Source organism: Colletes latitarsis, chromosome 10 (genome assembly GCF_051014445.1).
Source record: "Colletes latitarsis isolate SP2378_abdomen chromosome 10, iyColLati1, whole genome shotgun sequence".
NCBI classification, from domain to species: Eukaryota; Metazoa; Arthropoda; class Insecta; order Hymenoptera; family Colletidae; genus Colletes; species Colletes latitarsis.
In genome coordinates this window covers 17,646,344-17,662,035 of record NC_135143.1, presented here as the reverse complement: position 1 = coordinate 17,662,035, position 15,692 = coordinate 17,646,344, and the positions used below count along the sequence as shown (strand labels likewise).

The following is a 15,692-nucleotide window of genomic DNA, read 5'->3' as shown; positions in this document are numbered from 1 at the left end:
GCATATGCACGTGTACACTAAATAAAATTCACGTGAGTCTTCAAAAATGAAAATGTCCAGTGGACATCATTTATTATTATACCTAATGTCTGATATAATCGTGCGCTAACTTTTAATCGGTACGGTTTTCTTATCTAGGCAATAATCAATATGATACATGTTACATTCAAAATTATAATTCTAGTTATATTGACAGCAGACTAATCTAAAGTGACAATCTTTTCTTTTTTACGACTGTTCCTTCATACAAAACGGTGTGTATACACGCATATAAGTTTCTTCACAGTGGCTTCACCACCGCGCGCTATTCGTCACTATTTTAGCTCCGTTTTGCAAATAATCCTCTTTCTCTCTCTGCCAGCAACATTGTTCAGAACTGAAACATTTTTTAAACTTTCTTTTTTCTCTCGTTTTCAATTTAATTCAATTAAAAACTTCGCGGAAGTTGAAGCCAAAGGAAAACGGAAGATTGAAACTTAAGTTTTAAAAGAACGCATCGCGAAATACATTCTCTTCGTCTGTAGCTTGTTACATCATAAAAGTAATCATCTCTTTTTTTTGTTTTCGTTTAACTACATCCTCCGTAAAATTGTCCTCGGTATTCTCCCGTGACAACCGACGAGTATATCGCGAGATCACCAATCATTTATAACACTTGTGGGCCAACATTTACGGTACTGTTATGGCTTTAACGATGAGAATACCGACGAACCGAGGTCCTCTGCGAAAGGACGTAAATAATGATTATTCTCCTCTCTTCGTCTTCATCTTACAATTTCATTTTCTTTTTTATGTATAACTTTACAATCCTACAGTAGCTTATAGAAAGTGCGTAGATTTCCAAAAATTTTTACAATGGCAAATGAAAAAATATCTCGATAGATACCTTGAAAATAAATTACGTTAAATATACAGTCTCACGTCGTTATTCGCGTTTACCAATGTTTCTCTTATTTTTTTTATCCTCATTTTGTCGTCATGATAGAAAATTACGAGACTTTACGTCATTTCGTTCTTTTCTCCTTCTTCTTCTTACTTTCCACAAAGTAGGATGTCTCGGTTTCTGCTTATCTTACAAAGAGGCCATTCGACTCTTTCCTTACATCTCGTTCGTAAGAAAGAAAGCAAGTTAGTCCTTCTATCCCGTCTATTTCAAAGATACCGTCTTTCTAATCGCTTTGAAGACTTAACAATACGACAATGAACAGATAATTTAATAGGAACGTGTTTTTTATTATCAAAAATTCGTATGATCAGCAATTATTGCCCATACAACGTGTATCATGTAAAAATTAATCTATATCGTCACGATAGGACTGCATATTTTTCCCATTTTTTCTCTCTCCTCCATTAGCTTCCTCCTTCGTTTTAATTAAGAAACTCCGTAAAATTGCACGCTATGTCTAAGGTCTATTCATGGATTTCCTTCTCTACGCCTTTAATTTTTTTTTTACGAATATGTTTCTAAATATTTGCGGTACTTCGTGTTTTACCGTATACCATGTGTATACTCATTTTTTCCACCTCGTTTCGTTCTTACGTCTCTTTCTCTGTGTTTGGCTAGACGATGAACATCGTTATCAAAAGAAAAAGAAACAGAATTGAAAGCAACGAAAACTCGATTTCACTTTCGTCGCGAATGGAACGAGTCTGCGGCAACGAGGAAAGTTTGTACAAAAAATCATCTTTCTTCGAGCACGGACGAGAAATCTGTACACTTTTTTAGACTTATACATTACTTATACAAAGTTTACGTATTAATTCGCCTCAATACATCCAGATTAATCCTTACCTGGATAATTCATTCGCCAAATATTTCAGCTAGCGTACGCTGTCTTTATATTGAATTTATTATTAAAATATTAGCGCAAGAAGAGCCAAATTTGGAAGGTGTCGTTCGAGGGGAGACCAATGAATCCAGATAAAGATTAATTAACGAGAATGGCGTGCACAAATCGTTAAGCCGTCAGTCCTTCTGAAATCAATGCGATTAAAAGGGTCGAACGTTTTAAGAGCACTAAATATTTCCGACCGGAAATTCGTGCAAAGACAATTTTTCCAGCGTTTCGAAGTTCTGCGTGTAATTACAGGGAATTTGAGCTGCGTAATGACCCTGAAACCTCGACCCTCAAACTCTGGATAACCAAAGAAAGATGTGACGCAGGAAAATAAATCTTTTCTTTTCTTTCGACGATCACAATTCGTGTGAGCTTATGTACAACTGAAGTTTTGATAAATCGGGTAGGTTAGGATATATTATGTTCCTCTTGAGGCTCAAGGAAGACGCTTCCAGGCGTTTTGATTAAAATGGAAGCTCCGAATTGTTTTGTTTCGTCCGCAGTATATTAACTAAGTGCGTGGTAAAATTGTAAGGAGTCACGTGATCGTGAATAAAATAAATCTGTACCCTCAAAGATCGATTACTTTGCCATTGGAAAAATCTGTAACAAATTCCATGACCGTACTAAACCTTAGGATATTTTTGGGAAAAAAGTGATACAATTTATATAAACAATGAATCACTATTTTTTTAACATCATAATAATTATTGGTATTGTTTCGCAAACGGTCCCGTGTCTCCTTCGACAATTTTCACGACGCAATTCCTAAAATTACTTATTTACCTAGTACTTCGTACTTACAATCCCCATCGACCTCTCATTGGCAGGTCTCTTAACATAGGTACAATATATAAAAGTGCGTTTCTCTCTCATTCTTTCATTTTCTCATATTTTCATTCTCTCATTCTTTTATTCACGAAAAAAAGGGCTCGATGGTTTCTGGTATAAAAGTGACGACAATGTAAGATTTCGTAGAAATTATGCCGCTCAAAATAATTAGAAAATTACGTTTCCGAAGAATTCTGAAATAACGGAACTGGATCTCCAATACGAAAGGATTCTATGATCTTAAATAGAGATTAACAAAGTATAGAAAACTCTCGGTGCGTTTAGCAAGTCATTCTGAATAGAGATCATGGTACAATGCGAATTTACTTCCATCCGTTATTGAGATGAGCGTTGGTCGATGATCTACGGCGCTCAGTCTTACTTCTGCGTTGCGACTATAGTCGAATCAAATTTAATTAGCCACTCAAAGCCACTTCCCCTTTCGCGAATCGCGTCGAACTCCCATTTTTAACTTACCTTCATGTTTGAGAAACAGAAAACGTTTGCAGCATAGTTGGGCAACAATTAATTATTTATTTGATCACAGTACTGCCTCACTTCACTGTATCAATCTACGTTAGGGATACTTGCGACGGAATCATCTACACTAATGTTTACGTTTCTTCAACTCAAGTAACCGGAAGCTGTGCTAATTAAAACCCTGCTGATCTGGTGTTTGTATCCCATCACATTTTTTTCGAACAGCCCGTTTGGGTTCGACCAGTTTCGAGTTTAATCGTAAGAAAAGAGACAGTACTGTACCTTTTTCAATCGAATAATAAAAGTACAAAATACTGAGTGTTTTCCAAAGTGGGGGATGCAACTTTTAGCGGGAGGGAATCGCCTTACAAACCAAGGGGGCACAAAATAATAAATAACTAAAACATTTCTTTCTATTAATAGATTTTGCCCAACGTTGGTCTGCAAATATACTCTTCCTGTCTTTCAATCACGATTATGTAACGAAATGAAAAGAGGGGTAATCAAACCAGTGTGGTGAGGAGAGCTCCTCGGTGGCCTTGAGCGGCAAGTTGATTTCGTTCCGACAATAGTCGTAGATTAACAGCTATGGTGCATCAGGCTGGTGCAACAGACATCAAGAATCGCACATCACAATTGCGGTGGTTCATTGCAACAATGGAACAGAGGGCTATATTTGCAGATGGAAGGCCGCCAATTTGAGCAATATCTTTAGATTTCCTGTAAAAGCAAAACATAGATAATACAAGATGGTCGTGTCATTGTAAATACGCGTATCTTATTTCTGACACAGCTCGATAACAGATGGAAATAGATCCATAGTGTGTACGACCTTTTCGGTTCAGAACAACCTGCCAAGCATGCTGGAAAAGTTTGTTGTATTTTAATAATATTTCTATCGTATACGGGGCCTTTAAAGTTGGATACCTTACTGGGCGTTGAAGTCTCCTCCGAATCAGGCGATCCTCTAATTATTTTGACGGCATGTAAGCTAGCGCAATTTTTTGGATTTTTACGACGAAGTGTGTGGTAAATGCGATTCATCGGTGTCCAACGGATTAAGAACTATGTTTTCATGCTTTCATTCGGTTAATCGAACGAAAGTGAGTCGCTTCGTAAAACGTAACGGTCAGAGCCCTCCTCTTCGACCTGGGGACATCGTATAATTAGTAATATTTACAAACTCTGCTTCTTCAAAAGTGCCGTTAAGCGAAATAAGAGAGGCGATATCGTGTATCAGACACCCTGACCTACCGAGTGCCTGCTATACATGTTTTTTTTTTTGCTACATCAAAATTGTACGGACTAAAGTGGCTGAAAACAAAAATACGATAAAAACAATGCAAGATTCAAGCGTTAGTGTTCTCCATTGACTACCATGTTACATTCGTCGTATGTCGTAATCAAGGATGGGCACATTTCAATGATTTTGCAATTGAAATAAATAAAAAATACTGAATATATGTGTTTAGTGTTAGTACGAGTTACGAATAACTTGATATATTGTAACTCTGTGGCGATTAAATATCAACATTGTATTTTGTGGTCATTCGTGCTTTCGATTATTGAATATTCTCGTAATTTGTTTTCGCTGTATTGTCGAATACCGATACACCATTTTGTATTTGGTATCTGATTGGGAAGAAATACTTAAACATATTCAGTTTTCAGTTCACCGACAAATAAAAGATATATCGTTGTTTCAGATTGTGTATATAGTATTATTGCGTTTGCACTTCGTATTTTTTTTATAAACAAATGAATTTGAAATAATATAGAATTTTTATAAATGTTTAAAGAACATAAATATCTTGGAAACAGTTTGGCAATTTACGAATTCATTTATTTATAAACAATTTATAAATTTATAAATATAACAACTTTGTAGAAATATACAAATTTCGTTATTTATTTATAAACGATTTATAAATGTTTGAATTTTGTATAAGTCTTTGATTAATTTACCGTTTTTACAAACATTTATATACTCCTAAATAAACAAATATATGAATTGTATATAGGGTTCCATGAATTTCTGTTTACAGAAATGTATTTAATGCATTCTAAAGGCTCCTTAAATTTTAATAAATAGCAAAACTGATACATTTATAAGTGTATGCAAAATTGATTCAGAATGTATAACAAAATTTATAATAATTTATATATAAATTTTGTATAAACAATTAATACATAATTAAGTCATTTAAGTCATTTATTTATAGAAAATTTAAAGAGCAAATATCACGCTAATACAATATACACACGACCATGACTTACATTTTATAATGCTTATAAAAATTTATTCGTGGCTTACATATTCGTTATTCGTTATTCAAAAATTAACGTGTTGACTACCATACATCAGTTTTCACTGTGTCTAGAGAATATCTTCGACATTTTTTCAAACTATAGTGTAACAAATAGAAATATCGAATAGTTGTATTACTCCTAAAGTCAAGAACATTTATAATAAAATTTATAAGTATTAAGGTAGCAGTCAATCTGTTAAAATGTATCAAATACTGAAATCGAATGAAGTATTTTGCGCATACAAGATATCTGTGTATTCTGTAGTCGCCTAACTACCGAATACGGCATACACAAATACATTCAAGCGTTCAGCTGCAAATAAAATCTGAATGAACACGATATTCGTAAATCGAATAAATTTTTGAAATACATGTTGCCCATCCGTGATCGTAATTGAAACAATTGCACTGGCAAGCTGAGACAAGCGCCACTCAGTCTTGGAAAAGAGAAAAAAACGGAACTAGTTTTTATGCTGTTCGTCGCTTCGATAAGCCACCCAAGCACGAGGCTCGAGCACGCGAACGAAAACCAGATTAAACATCGAAAGAAATATCTAATCTAATCGAGAAATACTGTAGCAGGTATTATGACCACATTAAAAGTAAATTAAACGTAATTATCATATCTTTATTTTTACAAGTTATATCGATAAAAACAAAGAAAACCCCCAAAAGAAAAATTCTAGACCCTTCGCGAAATAAACCTCGAGAACCGATTTAAACGATCGATGCTGCAAGGATCGATCACATCTGTTTAGATAAACGTTCTGCCTCGTAATACTTCGTGATTAATAGCCAGTTTGTACACTGTATAAAAGAGATTTGGGACATCACCGAGTCATCGACGGTTCCCTCCCCCCTCCCCCCCGTTTAAAGTTAGTTTATTGTTAACATTGATTTATTTGTTTTTCTTTTTTTTACTTTCTTCTCGTACAAAAACATCGTTTGGCAAGTCAATAAGATGAAATCTATTTTACTCGCGGATTTAACGATAACACTTTCCGAAAAAATTTCGAAAAGCTATTGTTTACCATTAAAGTTTCAATTAAAAATAAAACAGACGAAGGTCAAAGATCGAACAAAATGCCTGATCGCGAAAAACAACGTTAGACGACTATGATATTCGAGGAACAGCGATTCTTTCTCCTCAAATGGTGTGAGTGCATCATGACCGTATCGTCGACACCACAGCTTGCCGACCAGTCGGAGCTGTGGGACCATTGATACTTTTCTTCTTATTATAACCGAATAGATATCTCTGATTCACATCATTATTCGAAGTAGTTTCAGCAACAGCGCGCGCAGTCGCTTCCTAACAAGTGGGGATATAAAAATTAATTGTATGTATATGTATAGATAATCTAATTAGCTAACTGCCGTTTACAAACTAGCAACTATTTAGTTAACTGATATTCAATATAGTTCACGGCCTTAAAATTATAAAACAGATTAGTCTGCTCGTCGATATTCACTATTAATTATTGCAGCTCCGGTGAGATATAAATCTTCATCGTGGGTCGTCGTTCCTGCCGTCAATTTCTTTTTTTTCTGTTTTTTTATTTATTTATTTTTTTTTTTTTTAAATGTCCTTCTATACAGGGACGGGCACAGTTTGAATAATTTTGTAATTGAAATATATCTAAAATATCGAATATATGTATTCATGGTTTAGTACAAGTGATAGACAACTTAATACATGTATTCTCTGCTTATCAAACATCGACATTCGCTTGTAGTTTGTATTCGTTCATGCTGTCGAATATTAAATACTGTTATAACTTGCTTGCAGGCACAAATTAAGGGGGTGGGTATTTTTTCAGACAATAAAATAAATCTTTACTAATACTTAACGAAAAAATTATTTTCGATTTGTTAATATTTCGCTAATAAATTAAATCATCAAATACCGAATATATCATTTTTTATTCGTTATCTAAGTAACGAATACTTATATTCACTTTCACCGATGAATAAAAAATACATCGTTGTTTCAAATTGTATGTATATAATATTAATGCGTTTGCTCTTTATATTTTTACAAACAAATAAAGTATTTAGAACTTTAAATACTCTGAACATTGTTTAGAAATTTAGTAATTTAATTATTCACTTATAAACGATTTAGAAATGTATGAATTTTGTTTATCAATCCTTAAAAAATATGTAATAAATTCATCGTTCTTATAAATATTCTCTGACCCACCAATTATAAAGTACCTGTGTATTTTACATTCGACGATGAACATGAATAAAAGTACATTCAGTAGTTTAATAGCTACTGAACACAACGTATACAAATACTTTCAAGCGTTCGACTACAAACAGAATACAAATTAGTAAGATGTTCGTCGTTCGAATATATTTGCAATACATTTTGCCCATCCCTGAATCTATATCATGGTCGTTGTTGTTGCAATAAACGCAATTTTTTTATTCTGATCCCAAATGACTGGACGGAAGAGGGCTCGCTCAAATCGCGATATCGTTTCGCACCACGACTTCCGTTTGAACGTAAAAAACGCGCATATAGATGGTGCTTCTTTTCTTAACGATTAAATCGTCTACACTTTTTTCCTTTCTTTGTTCTTTATCCAGTTATTAAATTCCAATTAGCAAAAGTAAGAGATAATCAAAATAACATAAATTAATATTGATTATTTTTGTATTATTGTTTTTCTACTTAAATTAATTGAGAAAGGGCCGAGGTTCAGACGTATAGGAACGGATTTGTTGATCTCCTTATGTTGCCGTGTGTATTTCAGATTCGCCCAAAAACATTCGCCACGCCGTTAGTAAAATGTGCATTTGCTTTGCGCAATTTTGCCATGTATTAGAGCGTTAGGGTTACTGCGCTTCCTGCCTAGCCAAAGATTTACTTCGATCTATCACACGTTATTGTTCGAGTAAATGATGAAATCTCGACAATAAATCTATAAACGCAATTCTTTGTTTTCGTTTCCATTAACTCTAGAAAGACTGAGCTACGAGTCGTCATATTGAGGCAATGATTCTTAATCGATTTGATTAATTTTGATTTTTTGTAGTTTTTAAAACTATTACCAAAAATTCAATTAAAAACATAATATAGTCTGAAACAAGCATCAGTTTAACTCTTTGTTACATAAGTTTTAATTTATCAAAACGATTAATTTTTTATTATTTAAAATAATAAGTTTATTAGGATTGTCTTTATTGGATCCCCGATCAGGAACATTATGTACTAGAGGATTAAATATGAATATATTTTAAACATTTCAACCTGTATGATTTGGATTCTTCGCAGTAGAACATAAAAGAAGATGATAATTTCAGTGCCTAAAATAGATCTCATGATATAAAAAAAAAAATTCTCCCATGGTTGCCAAGCTTGCATAATTAATGTATTAGTAGGAAAAGATATTTCAACTGTCCACGTAGTTTTATGTTAAAAATTTTCTTTCATCACCCTACTTTGGAGAACACTGCTTCAAATAGTGCCCCGTGAACTATAAAAGATTAAAGGGATTTCTCAAATCTGCCTTCGTCGGTCATAATTATTTATGAAAAACAATATTTAAAATATAAATACTCTTCTTAGGAATGAAAAATTATTTTTCATATCATCCCTCTTGTGTTTCCTATTATATTTATAACATGCGCGTACAAACTGGTAGGGAGTGAATTTTAATTAAACGAATAGGGTCTTTCTTGCCGCTATCTTTTTTAAAATAGTATTTTCACTAAATCAAAACCAATTCTTAAGAAGGTATTCTATTCTAGAAGCTACAAAAAATCAATTTTTTTTATATTTCTTAAAAATATTTCTAACGATAGATGCTGCTGATTAAAGTGCCTTTAAATATAAACCTTGAAGACATAAATGACAAATAAATAACATTTTACACGAGAGAAATAGCGTATTTGTAAGATTCTTCGACTGGTGGACTTGGCAAGCCTCCCACAATCTAGTCTTTCCAGGGTTAATATCATACGAAACGATCCGCGCATAAACAAAAGAAAGCAAAACGAAAACTAAATATCTTAAATTGATTCGTAAATCAATTAAAAAAACTACCAATTATCGTTCGAACAAACGAGATTTATTATTCAATCCGGGGTCGATGGTTTTTTTTCTCTCTAAGTAACGCGTCTATCTTCGAATGAGAAAATATAAAACGAATATCTCACTCATCCTTTCCCTTTTTCCAATATCATTTCGTAACTCCATTCACAAAATGATTTTCTCGATTTTCAACGAGCCCCGTACTCTTCCGAGTCACCTGGAAATTACTCGCTCACGCAAAATATTGCTAAGTCTCTCTCTCTTCTTATGCGTTTCTCCCTTTCTCATGCGTTGCAATTTCGTTCACGTATACCCCGACTGCGTCCACACCAAAACCTTATCCACCCACCAGAACCTAAATCTCCGCACAAATAGCGTGCCAACAGTCGCTCCTGGAAACTTGTCTCGAATTGTTGTACCACGTCTTTACATTCTCGCACGCACGCGTTGTGTACCGTGTTCTCAATGTTAATTACTATTTGTTGTTGTTTTCTCCCTCTCTCTCTCGCTCTATTTTTTAAAAAGGTTAAAAAATTAACCCCTTTACCAGCTCCTGAAAGGTACTCTCTAGCTGAATCATTTAGGCTCTGGGAAGGTCACCTGACACTTGTAGACTTCTTCGAGCATTACCGCTTGCCCTTGACCTTGGCTGACGGTAACGGGAGTTGTGGTATTCACCACGACAACCTGTTGACCTTGCTGCGCTTGTTGGGGCTGCTGCTGCTGCTGTTGCTGCTGATTGCTCGCGTTTGGTTGCTGTGCGTTATTTGCATTGTTCGTGTTCTGATTCCGTGCTGTTTGACCGTACTTTTCGTGAATTGCACGATGACGCTTTAATGCGAAACGATCGGAGAATCCGATCTCACATATATCACATCTAAAAGGAAAGATCAAATTATTCTATTTCAACTAAAACAAAAATTTGTTTCTAATATTTACAAAAAGATATTTTTAATAAATGTTACACGGTAACAAGGGAGGAATGTTGTGATTATAAATGTGATCGTGATACGGATGTGGAAATCATTACGCGAACCCTAAAAGATCGTCATTGAATGAGCCTTCATTTGGAGGTATAAATGTTCAAACTTTCATATGTTTTTGTTGCGATCACGCACAACACTAGTCTATACAGACTATAGACATAAAAAACAGGTACAATAATATTGAGATTATATTAAAATATCAGTAAAGAAAAAAAGAAACAAAAAATTAAAACACTAGAAATAGAGGAAATCGTAATTACCTGTGTGGCTTTTCACCAGTATGGACTTTCGCGTGATTTTTCAGATGTGTAGCTTGATTAAAGGCCGAACCACATATACTACATTTGTAAGGTTTTTCACCGGTATGAATTCTTCTGTGATTCCAAAGAGTCGAATGTCTGGCAAATGTTTTTTCACACACTTCACACTGATAGGGGCGTTCACCAGAATGAATTCTTTCGTGATTCTTTAAATGAGGACTTTGCGAGAACTGCATACCACAAACACTGCATTTGAATGGTTTCTCACCAGTATGCACTCGTCCATGATTTTTCAGATAAGCAGCTGCAACGATAAAAATGAATACTTTAAGCGTGTGTGATGCATTTTTATAAGTTATTAAAAATCATTTTTTTTTGTATTTAATCACCTTTTGCAAAAGCTAAGCCACAAATATCACACTTGAAAGGTTTGTCCCCAGAATGAAGTCTCTTATGGGACCATAGTGACGAATATCGGGAGAATGTTCCATCGCACACATTACAATGAAACGGTTTCTCTGCCTGATTTTGACTGTTCTGTTTGCCACCTGTAATTAAAGATACGTCCAAATTCTTAGTTTTCCTCAAAGGGCCAGTTCTACAAAAGGATGTGCTCTGAGCTGATCCGTTGAATATTTTAGACGTGTGCCACTGAATTGTGTATGGTTCTTTGAAAGAGTTTTCCTTCCCAACACATCCGAAAAAATTCTATGCAGTTGAGTAACCGTTTTGCGATATATAATTAGTTTTTCTTAGTAAAGGTGAATACATTTATGTAAAAGTCTGAACATGCGGGTTACGAATATTAGTACGGAAGCTAAAAATGAGGTATGAAATCAAATGTTACCAACTGGTTAGTTTTACATTGTCATTTAAATAATTAAGCTATATTGAAAATACTAAAATGATCTCTTCAAGGTCTGTATATCGTGATATAGAAAAGAAACTAAGTGAACTGAAATTTAAAAGAGCTGTTACATACCAAAGAATGCTAAAGATTAGTAGATCAAATTTATAAAACTGTCCCTTAGGGGAGATTTTATTCCATGCAAATAATTCTTAAATTTAGATATCGACTGTTCTACCAAAAAGGAAACGAAATATATCGCAACAAATTGAAGTCTTTTTAACATAATGAAAACCAAATTAGCAAACGCTTATAAATTTTGTACTACTCACGATCAACAGCATGCAAATAAATGTTAAAAAATGTTATCAATATCAAAAGAAGCTTACTAGTAATAAGTTTATGTGGTAAGTGTATTTCCCTGTTATAAGTACGAAAAGCGAACTTTGATGTTTATTAAACATAGTATGAATTTTCGAGTTCATGAGAAAAATGCAGAATGAATATTATTCAACGATCGTAACTATTGTTTCGTATGAAATGACATTTTACAGGGATTTAATTCTTCTCCATTGGATTATCAAAACGGTTTTAGCAATCCAATATCGGCCGGCCCAATCATCGGTGGGTGATCATGGAATATATTACGTAATACAAATCCCGTGTTCTTTTTGGCTGTAACTTTTCCGACTTACTTCCTATGATGATGCGGCCTGTCGCCTTGCAGCCACCACACTTTGCGAGGGAACTGATTCCGGAATCTAGTTTTTCGTCGTGTTTACCTACCATACACCGCCCGATGTACGATCATGACAGTAATGAAATGATACAAGTAGAGGAAAAGATGATTACGACACGAAAAGAAAAATGTTTTTCATCACCATCTCGAAACTTCGAACTTTTTGAAAAATATTTATGTCCTTATAGAGCATGTCACTTTAAAACAACGCCGTATTGTATCACGTTAATAAACATTTTTCTTCAGTCTGAATGAAGCACGACAGCGATAACTTTTACTTACCAATAAAAATTATTCCTGTACCATTACACTTGTGACACTTGGTAACACTGGTGACACCCCTTCGTTTTACAGGATGATGACCAGGTTTGATAGCTGTAAACATAAAATTCTATTTAAATTTACATCTCCTTCATGCAGTTTTTACATTCGCTATTTAAAAAGTATCACAATGTACAATAAGCAAGTGGAATTAATTTTTTTCGTAGATGTAGAAAAAAGTATTAAAGTATAATCTTTAAAAACGTAATATTTGAAAAGATATTTCTTATTTTATGTTTGCATTCAAGAACTCGAGCTTCATGTTAAAACAGTACTTATCATATTAGATTACATAGCACTGATTACCGTGATTGCGGACGTCAGGTAAACAATGCAATTTTTAAAAACATTTTGTACAATTCACGATAGATATACGTTCTGAATACTTTTACTTTCTAGATTTTGTTTAAAACCATGTGTAAAATTCAAGAAAAGATTGACATAATTTTTTTTTTTTAACAAAATTTTATAGATTTATATTAAAGAAGATGCATAATTTTGAAAAAAGCTAAAGTTTGCCCAAATTTTTAGAATACAACTTTTATAGTAAAAGACTAATAAAACATACTCTTTTTCATTTTAGTGGGATGATGTTCGCAAGGATCCTCGCTACCACAATCTTCGCAAATCTGCACCTTTGGTTTCTGGTGCATATTTGTTTTATGGCTCTTCAATTCTCCTGGTAGCGCAAAGCATGCTCCGCATATATCACAGGTATATGGTCTCTCTGGTGTAGTTGCAACAGTAACTGTTGTTGGTGTTTGCACAACAACTTGCTGTGGTTGTTGCTGAAGATTACTAGGCGTTGTATTGTGAATCCGTTTGTGATGATTCAATAAGCTCATGTGTCCAAAGACTAAACCACACAGGTCACATTTGAAAGTCGCGTTGGTAGCAGCCGCAATACTCATCTGGTTCAGTAATGTATTGTAACCAACAGGTTGCACATCGAAACGATAACAACCTTTGTCATCTGTAGTGATTGCACCAATTGTGCTCACTGCGTTTGTCTGAACCTTTTGCAGCATGTTGACATTGTAATAGAAAGGGAACTCTGTAGTAGCTGATTGCTGCTGGGATTTGTCCTCCTTCTTATCTGTCGTAACATACATCTGCTGAGACTGTTGCTGTTGTTGCTGTTGCTGTGACTGTTGACCCTGCGCAGCTTGCTGCTGCTGTATTTGTTGAGGGTCAAACATTGCTGCCTGCTGCTGAAAATAAATACTAAGCAATAATTCATCGGATCGTTACATCCAATATACTTTACTACAGAGACAGGTAAATATAATTCTTCAAAGAGAGTAAATAACACTATAACAACAAATGTTTATTGCAGAGCAATTGGGAAACAATAAAATATTTTGAAGTCCTTTCAACAATAATTACTACAAACGTTTATTTACACAATTCAATGTTTTGTACTTTGCAACGTACATGAGAACCCATCTCTGTGAATATTTCAATAATTAACAACCTGTCTCTGATCGCCGTAGCTCGAATTGCTCTGCTCCGTCTGAGTAAAACTATTGGTTTGCTCGGTTTGAGTAAACATGGAACACTTCACTGGCTGCTCGATTGGTTGGCTCTGTCGAATGGTAGTTATCGTTAGGTACTACGATACTTGTATAACACTCTTTCCAAAAACAATAACATTCTACAATGCGTTGTTTGGATAGACATTCTACGTACGGTGATATACTTTAATACGCATCGAACGTCCAAGAAAAGCGAACAAATACCAGCAGGAGAAAACTAGTTTCCTCTTTATGTCAGTTGTGGGTATACAAGGTGCATACCTGTTGTATTTGATCAGGACGGGTTGTGTTCAACCACACCACGTTGTTGCCATTTGATTCTAGGGCCATTGATGTGTTGCCTTTGACCCTGCACAATCAGTAGGCATTCGTTAAACAGAAATAAAACATACCCCAGCATGTCGACTCTGATCCCCCCCTGATCAAAGCCACATCAAGGTAGAAAGGAATGACTTCAACGTAGATCGCACAGCAGGATAAATCGAAGGAAAACGAGACAGGATCGAGGCTCGAGAGGTAACCGCGAGACACACGATACTCACATGTGATAGTCTACACGGGCGCCGCGGGTTACATGTCTGGCTGCCAAACGGATGATCTTCTAGTTGCCATGACTGCGGCGCGGAATGCCGCGCAGCTGGTCACACTTAATCCTGACGAAGGCGATACCTTGGTAACTGGTTTCGGTCTATCGTCCTATACAACATCCGAGAACGAGTTCCTCGTGTCGGTTGGGCCGTGGTCGCGACGGAAAATCAATGGCGATCGATTATCGAGCTTCAATGCGCTTCCTTAGTACGTTATATTCCGTTAAAATTCACGGCAGTCACAACACCGTTGATATCTCGCACCTCGTGGATGTCCCGGTACCAGTTTTTCTGTTACACGCTTGTCAACGAGCAGCGTTGACCCGCGCAGATCATGTCGTCCAAGCGCGGTGGCGGCTGCGGCGACTGGTGCACGAAGCGCGGGTTTCTCGGTCGCATAAAATTGGCGGTACCTCGCGGCGTACGATTCCTCTCGATTTTATTCTCGTCCGGTTGGGCCACGTCGCCGCGTACCGTGGCTCAGGATAGGCCGTAGCGCAAACAATCAGACCGAGTACCATCAACAAACTCTGCGGTAGCCATTACACGCGACGAGGATAACAATGGGCGACACGAACGCGCGCTGCCCCCGATGCCTTTTTCCGAAGCGTTTTCGGGCGCCTTCCGTGAATGCAGCCAAGCGCCACCAAGGTCAGCACCCGGTGACGCTTATACCCGTTACACCGTTCGCTTTGATTGGTTCGCGATCAACTGTCGTCGTTTCTCATTGGTTTTCGCAACCTGTCGCGTGCGAAACTTGGAAACGATTATTTACCTATCTCATAAAAATCGTATAATTCTTTTTCAAAACTCTAAAATTTTTTTCAATTTTTTTCTACATTATTCTGATCATTTTCATTCGAAATGATTACCGCTGTTTTGTTTTTTTCACGAGAGTAAACGAAATATTTAACGGT

The 15,692-nt window shown here is 35.6% G+C and overlaps 1 protein-coding gene across 5 annotated transcripts; it reads right to left on the bottom strand.

Annotated features, from left to right (window-relative positions):
• Positions 1–37: 37 nt before the first annotated feature.
• Positions 38–15,373, bottom strand: LOC143346152 (uncharacterized). 5 transcript variants are annotated; one of them, XR_013080378.1, is made up of 10 exons: positions 14,731–15,373; positions 14,450–14,537; positions 14,128–14,238; positions 13,222–13,864; positions 12,615–12,707; positions 11,136–11,294; positions 10,747–11,050; positions 10,101–10,377; positions 4,082–4,298; positions 38–4,012 (listed from the first exon to the last, which is right to left on the bottom strand). XR_013080378.1 is itself a non-coding variant. In XM_076773959.1 (9 exons), coding segments are annotated over exons 1-9 (1,737 nt in total). In that variant the 5' UTR covers positions 14,733–15,373; the 3' UTR covers positions 38–4,238. The 5 variants fall into 5 exon arrangements, 4 of the variants coding, with proteins under 4 accessions (XP_076630074.1, XP_076630075.1, XP_076630076.1 ...); XM_076773959.1 differs by having other exon boundaries at positions 38–4,298; XM_076773960.1 differs by having other exon boundaries at positions 38–4,298; positions 13,222–13,861.
• Positions 15,374–15,692: the final 319 nt, after the last annotated feature.